Raw genomic sequence first — 7879 nt, forward strand, 5'->3', positions numbered from 1 at the left:
AACCTGGGGCCCTGGAGCCACAAGGCTCAGCTGAGAAGCCCTGACCCATGGAAAAGTGAGTGCAGTCATGCTTGGGGTTTTGGTTTTGAAGTGTTCTGCCTTCAACAACCATATAAGCCCTTAAGCATTTATATTCAGTTTGGCCTATTGATTTGAAATTTTGAGGTGAAGCCAAAGCCCTTTGATTTGAAAATTATCATTAGTGTTCTAACTATGTTATCACATATTTTTGTACCTTTCAAGATTAGTTCTTCGGTCAAAAGTATGTACATATGCCATGAGAGTAGGATCTTATCCTGAGACTTGAAGGAAATGAGGCTGAATTTATTAACAATACAGCAGGAAGAGGTTTCTATTAACAGGCCTGTATGCAGTTTTTTAACATGCTGTTCAGATGCTTGTAGAAGGGGATGGTTATTAGAGGATTGGTCAGTGGATGAAAGTATATGAAAATAATATGTTTTAAATCAGTGTGGTTTAGCAATATGGGAATGATTCCCAACAGAATGAAAAAAAGGAATAGCCTAAAAATAGGCTGGGGAGTAGGGCAGGATAGACAGGAAAGTTTAGGCTGTGCCTTTTCCTATCAGTTATGTTATTTTAGCTAATTGTATAGTCATTTTTTTTTCCTCTTCTCAATGGTTATAAGGTACCTTATCTGACTGACAGTGGAAAACAGCAGAGAGCTCTCTTCACAGGGAGAGCTCCTAATTCAGTATTAAATGTTGTTGGGTTCTCTGTAGTTTTCCATAATCCCTATCCAACAGGCAGAGGGAGGTGTCAAAACCCATCTGCAGGCAGAGTGTCAGGTGCTGTTTGTTCTGCAGCCCAGGAGGTTTGTGTTTGCCAGAGGTAACTGCTCCTCTCAGCAGCAGATCCTCTGTTTTATAAAGCCTCTATTTTTCACGTTTGCTCATTGATTAAATTAAACCAATACACCGAGGGAAATTTCTGCCTTACCAAAATAATACATTTTCATCACACTGTAGGGACTTAGAACTGGAGTTGCCACAGGAATGACAGAATTAAGGATGGGGAATATGAGCCAAAGGCAGGTCAGACCTCTGGGAAATCCCATGGAATCAGCTGTTGCTGAATAATTGGACTTGGTATGTGGGACCATGGGCTGGTGAATGCTGACAGGCCTGATCAGGTTTTGGTTTATCTAAGAGCAGGAGGAAGGGGAGCATTTGTTATGGGGAATGGGCACATGGAACTGTTCTGGTAAGGGGCTGAGGGATTGCCCTGTTCACACAAAATTAGGGCCACCCTGGTTTTGAGAAAATACTGCTGCTGTTTCCTGAAAGCATGATCAGGATCTGAATTTTGTGCTCTCTCTTACAAGTCTGTAAAACACTGGATGAATTGAATACATAGAGTTAACGCCAGCTACTTGCTGCTGTTATTTCAGTGATTTAATATGAGTTTGTCAGAGCCACAGTTTTTTGGGGTTTCCTCTATTGCAGTTATTATTCATTCTTTAGAGGAAATCCCCCTCAAAGAGAATTTTCCATGTGTTTTCTTGGATGTGAATTAGCTTCAATTTCAAACATTTTCTACAATGAATTATTTTGAGGTTTCCAACAGAAATTATGGGATTTTTGTTTTCCTATTCTTGCTTAAGTGCTCAAAATTCAGTAACTGAATTGCTTACAATTGTTTTAGTTCATATTAGCTATAAATACACATCCACAGTAATGGAGAACCAGAAGTGTGTGTAAGGTAGTGAGACATTGCTCACTGCTGTTCATTATTCCCTGGTTAGTGAGACTTTAGGTGTAAAAATCATTACAAAAAACATGTCTCTGCTGAGTGCAATCCGGACTTGAACATGTGAAGGATGAAGCATATTAGAGACAGCTGTGATTAGTTCTCCAATTTTCCAATATTGAATCCATTAAGTATTTACTGTCTCAGCTAATGAGATGGGGAATGGCTGTGAATGGGCAGGGGAGGGCTGCTGAGCTGTCATTTTCACGTTCCCCAATCTCTAAGGGAGCTCCTCGACAAGCACTGGGGAGTTGATGTGTTCTAGGGAAAGTGAGCACAGAGCCCTCCCAGGTGGGGCTTGGTTGATTTGCTGGGGGGTGGGCAGTGACCCCAGCTCTGCAGGGTGCTTCAGCTGCAGGGAGCTATGGGGCTGTTTGGAACACCTGGAGGCATTGCAAAAATCTCACTGATTTACCAGCTGCAGTAAAGGATCCTGAATGCCTGGGCTCTTCAGCTCTTGTTATTCTTCATTTGTCACCTGTCTCTGTGCCGCTAGCCTGGGATTACTCTGGAGAGCCCTTTGACATCTCCCGGGCACTCTTCACTGTAAATATTGAGAGCCTTGCTCTTACCGAGCCACTGCCAGGCAGTGTTTGTTTTTGTGGTTGCTGAAATAGTTTAAAAAATGCAAGTGCCAGTAGCTATGGGAAGTTGTATCGTGTTCATCTCTGTGTCCATATGGTAGAACATGTTCTGTCCTTCACAGCACAATGAGACATGATTGTGCCTAATTCCAATTTGTATGGCATCCCCATTAATGTCTCTTTCAGCCCTCCATTAAAGGCCCTTAATGTTAATTAACCAGACTATGCCAATAAAGTTCTATTAGCTTCCCCCTATTAATTTAATATTATAGGCATTTAACAGATGTCTTAATTAGATGTTACACTGAAGGCTATGAGCAAAATTAAAACTAGGTCAGTGTCCTGAAAGGAAAGTTTCTGCTATGATTTATGGCTTCTACAGCTTTGTTTGTTTTATCTTCTGACCTCTTTCAGGAAACCAAGAGTTTAATTTTAGAGAACGTTGAAAGGAGTAATGGATGTAAGCTAGAATAATAACTTATGACTAACAACTTTAACACATATTGTTCTTACTTCACAGATAAAAATTCTTATTGGTGTGAAATGACTATTTCCCCATATAAAATATCTGTCCCTGGCAAGAACACTGTTTTCCCCATCTCAAGGGCAATACTTCATAGAATTGCAACAAGGATTTTTATTTCTATAGCAACTACTTCTATTTCCTGATTCCAAAGGATCTGTTCTTGAACACCAGTACTGTCCACACTGAGTTCATCCATTCAGGGGTGGTGATGGTGGTTTGAAGGTGTCTGAGGGCTCGTGCCAGGGAGGGACAGCTCTCCTGTGTCCTCTCCCAGGTCTGGAAAGGAAGTGTGAGCTTTGGAAGCCAGGAAAGTGTTGTGGAGGTGGCGATGGGCTCTGGCTCTGCTGCCTTGTGTGCCCTCCAGTGCAGGTAAAAGCTCTGACTGCCCTCCCAGCCCGTTACTCAGCTTTGGGGCGTGACTGTCTGAGGAACAGCTGCGTCCTCTTTAAAGAAATGACCCTGCTTGGCTACAAATGCTTGAATGGTGACAGGGGAAAAAATTTCCTTTGTACAGGTTTTTCATTTGATAGTGAAATTGATGAAAAGCTCTTGAAAATTACCCTTAAAGCTACCATAGAAGCACTTTTGTAACAAAAAAATGTGAAGGAATCTAAATACAGGGGTCACTTCCACCTCCCAAACATGTCAAACCTGCCCAGTCAATGAGGGATTGTGATCTGGTCAATCAAAAATGAAGTGTACAGTAAAAAGGGGGCTGAGGACAGACAAAGCACAATAGCTCTGTGGACAGAGGTTAAATATTCATAAAGCAATTCTGTGGGTAATTGAAATACAAGATTGAATGGGGGTCACTTCCATCTGTGAATTTCTAGCTTCAAGTGCTTCCCTCTTAGGGGCTGTGCTGTGTTCCCTGCACTGTGCCATGACAACGTGTTCTGATACAGAAATCTGACAGCCTGAAAGCAGCAGGGTGTGGGTGAGCTCTGGCTGCAGGAGGCTTGCTGTGGTTACAGTACACATTATTGTACACAGTTAACTGGGGTTATATTGTACACACCTAGGACCTGTAACAGTATCAAGCCCAGCAGGGAGATACTCTAGGTAAAACCTGACAGCTGAAACCATTTATTTGTATGTGTCTGTAGCAGGCTGAGGTGCTGATGTTGGCCCAGGCACAACGATTGCAAAGAGCAGTTGTCAGCACCTGCAAGCACACAACAGGCAGCTAAAGCCCAATGCATACAGAAGGCAACAACATTTATTACAGAGTTACAAAATGTAATTTTCACTGTACAAATTTACAATTATAAACTGAAACAGAAGTTAGGTAGTAAATATTAATCATGTAACTTTAATAAAAGCTAGAATATTATATACAAATAAAAAACCCACATACAACCAATTTCAACAGTCAGTGAGACTGCTTAAAGACAGCAGATACTGCTCATTCTTCAGCAAAAAGAAATGCTTTCTAAATATTTCACATGGCTGTTGCTTTGTCCATCTACCAGAAAATCTGCTCTTTGAACTGCAGGAAAACAGCAGATGTTTCTGTGAATGCTTCTGACTTTCCCTGAAATCACAGGTCAATAGATCCTTTCAGCTTGAATTTTTTTGCAGAGCGCTCACTTGCTCGGAGCAGGAACTTGCTGCCGTAGATGTAGGAAATGAATCCATCAAGCTCCAAGCTAAATACGTTGTTAAGTTTGGGAACAACTGAAATGCAAAAGGACACAAGTGAACAAAGTGTGCTAATATTAGTCCCTGTTATGGAAATACACTGACATACCCAGGCATGTTTATTCACCTGTAGATTTGAGCCTTGACACACTTCAAGGTTTTTATACTTTATCAAGAGAAGAAAAATAACCCAAGCCTCCACATTTAACTGGAATTACCAAAGTTAGTCCTTGTGCAGGAGCATACAGTTAAGTGTTGCACTTTTAAAAAATTGCTCGTCTCTAATGAGATGTGTTTTTGGTAAGATATTGGGCTGTTGAGTGGTGACTTCTGCCACTCTATGCAAAGAGCCAAAAGCACTCTTATAAACCAATGTACTCAGAGGCACAAAATGAAGAGTGTGCTCAAAAATGGTTTTACGATTCAATTCATGAAAAGAACTGAAAAATAATGCTTTATATACCTTTTAATTTGTCCTCCTTAGTGATAATTTTGAAGATGTGTTTAAATTCCTGTAGAATTATTCCCGTTATCCCAACATAAGAAGGGCACTTTGATTTTGTAACTGAAAGAACAGAAGTACGTATTAGAAAATTTCAGATGCATGTTATTTGCTGTTCTCCTGTTGCCTCATGATTTTACACATTTTCAAACATAAACATTTAAATATTCTGAAATAATGCAGTTACAGTAATCAGTGGAAAAATGTGCAGTTAACCCTTGCAACCAACAACATGATTTTCAAGAGAAGTTATAAAGTAATTAGCATTTGTAAGGAGAAAAATACAATCTCAGCTACGTGATTCTAGAGTTACTGATATTGAAAGGCATTTAGAAATAAGCACCTGAACTAGAGGGGCATCTGCTGTATTTCAGATGATGTTCTACAAGCAAACAAACAGAATACCTGTAACAATGGCTCCATGGAGATCAGCTTTGAGCAGCTTGCTCTGAATCACATGGGGTTGGCTTGAAGAAGAGAACGGGATCAGAGGAGGGGGAAAAATTATATGAACTGTCAGATTTACAAAATGTTACCATGACTGTCATAATCATGATAATTCTGTGATTCTGTGAAATGGCAGCAATATGCTTATCAGTTAGCTACAGCATTTCAAGCAATAACTCAATAAAACTGGAAATATCTGCTGTATAAAATCCAGACTAAATTTAAAATATGTCAACGTACGCATCGGGTTTGAGTCCATGGCACAGGTCTCTGATGTATTGTTTCCAGAGCTCGTGGAGGGGGAGGAAGATGGCATATCTGCAGTAAAAAAAAAGAGAAATGAAAAGTATTATACAAAATTTAGTTATAAAAAAGTCCATTGGTTGATTACTGAAGTAGTCTGTATTTCCACAGAGTTAAGACTGACATTTTTAAGCTACCCTGCAAGGTGACCCACTCCAAACAGCTGGTTTACTTTATAAAACAAGCACGAAGCATGCTCCTCTCTACCAGCCCAACACAGTGATGTGCTTTACAGCATCAGGCTAACACTGAAGAGATTTCTCCATTTTTCTCCACTCTTTTATCTCCCTGCTTACTCTGTTAGCAAAGCAGGGATGACAGCAAATTAGCTAACTCTGGTAGCAAATTCAGCATGATAAACTCAAGTAACCTTATGCAGAATTTTGATTCTCTGGTCACAGACAGTCCAACTTTAAAAACTGAAACCAGAGGGAATCGTCTGGGTTTGATTTCTTGCCATATTTATGTACACAAAATGAACTCAACAGAAATTAATCTTTCACCAATGCAAACAAGAGAACTCTTTTCTCATGCTGAAATGCCACTAGTGTTTCAGACTGACTACACACTGGAGGGTTCCTATCCACATGCACGTGCTGCTGCTTTTACACACTTTTGGTGTAGCTCTACTTTACTACACTAAGAAGACATCTCAAGTCTTACCTTTGCTGTTCAGGTTCAATTTCAAACAGACGCAGCTCTTGCCTCTGCTTGGCAGTAAAACCTTTTGTCTTCTTCCTCTTTTGTTTGGTCTTTCTTTTGGGATAATGCTCCAGAACGACAGCTTTCCGAGTTAACATATCCTGGATGGCTTCATCTTTCATTCTGGGCATGCTACGCTTCAGGAAGGCATGGACAAATGTCTTGTCTTTTTCTGAGCCCTGGGGCTAACGACATGTGAAAGGACACTTGAAAGTAGCACGTGTTCATTAAATTAGAACTTGCTGCTGACCAGTGGCTTCGTCAAGTCGGCAAAATCTCCGTGGGAATGGGAGATCTTCCGTTCAGTGCCAGTGGAGGGAGATGTTCTCACGCCGAAGCCCCTGCGTGCAGTGCCGAGCGCGGGCACACCCCGGCCCTCCCTCCCGACCCGCTCTCGGAATCACGCTTTGGAGGAAAAGCCCTTTTTCTGCATTTCGTTCAAAACGCCGAGTTCCGAGCGGGATATACAGGAGAAACCCGGGGACCCAACCCACCCCCGGCCCGTCGGTGCCTGACGGGGTTTAGAAGACCGGGTCGGAGTGGGAATGGCCAGGTAGCCCCGGCACGGCGTTCCGGGGCCCTGCGGGCCGGGCCGGGGCTGCTCCGTACCTGCAGGAGCAGCTCCCCGCTCTCCTCGGGCGGCAGCCGGCGGTACAGCTGCTCTGCAAGGCACGGCGGCGCGGGGGTCAGCCGGAGCTCACCCTGATCCCTCACCCTCCATGTCCCTGCATCCCTCACCCTCCATCTCCCTGCATCCCTCACCCTCCATGTCCCTGCATCCCTCACTCTCCACCCGTGCCTCATCCTCCACCGCTCCCCCCTCATCCCTCACCTCTCACTGCTCCCCCCTCATACCTCGCCCTCCACCGCTCGTCCCTTATCCCTCCACCGCTCGCCTTATCCCTCCACCGCTCGCCCCCTATCCCTCGCCCTCCCCTTCTCCCCCCTCATCCCTCACCATTCCCCCCTCATCCCTCACCTCCCTCTGTCCCCGTCCCTCTCTCTCCCCTGTCCCCAGTCCCCTCACCCTCCATGGCGTCGCAGGGATCCGGCGCGTGCCGATGACGTGTCGGGCACGCGTGCGCAGAGTGGCGCTCCCGGCTTGGCCACAAGGCGGCGCCGCCGGCCGCGGCAGCTGGTGGATCCCGTGAGGGAAGCTGTTGTAATAATTGGTTATTTGCTGCTCTTGTGCTAATAAATACTCTGAACTAAGCAACAGGTATTTCATTTACTATCATGGGGGTGTTTCTTTTAAAGAAGCCCTGTCAAACATACGTTCTGTAACACAGCCGCCTCATTTTCCGTGGTCATCCGCCGCTGCAGTAAGGTGACAGACACGCGGGGTACACAGGGCTGGTGTTGGATAGTGACATGTCCGTGTCCTTCCCATGGCACCAGCAGGGT

At 43.8% G+C, this 7879-nt stretch overlaps 1 protein-coding gene across 2 annotated transcripts; it reads right to left on the bottom strand.

Moving 5' to 3' along the window:
* Positions 1-4172: 4172 nt before the first annotated feature.
* POP4 (POP4 homolog, ribonuclease P/MRP subunit) lies at positions 4173-7541 on the bottom strand. Of its 2 annotated transcripts, XM_058846264.1 has the most exons (7): positions 7503-7524; positions 7085-7137; positions 6437-6660; positions 5711-5788; positions 5429-5490; positions 4985-5086; positions 4173-4557 (listed from the first exon to the last, which is right to left on the bottom strand). In XM_058846264.1, the coding sequence occupies exons 1-7, from the start codon at positions 7507-7509 to the stop codon at positions 4421-4423; spliced, it is 663 nt and encodes a 220-aa protein (XP_058702247.1). In that variant the 5' UTR covers positions 7510-7524; the 3' UTR covers positions 4173-4420. The 2 variants fall into 2 exon arrangements, with proteins under 2 accessions (XP_058702247.1, XP_058702248.1); XM_058846265.1 differs by lacking the exon at positions 7085-7137 and having other exon boundaries at positions 7503-7541.
* Positions 7542-7879: the final 338 nt, after the last annotated feature.

Source organism: Poecile atricapillus, chromosome 10 (assembly GCF_030490865.1).
Source record: "Poecile atricapillus isolate bPoeAtr1 chromosome 10, bPoeAtr1.hap1, whole genome shotgun sequence".
NCBI lineage: Eukaryota > Metazoa > Chordata > Aves > Passeriformes > Paridae > Poecile > Poecile atricapillus.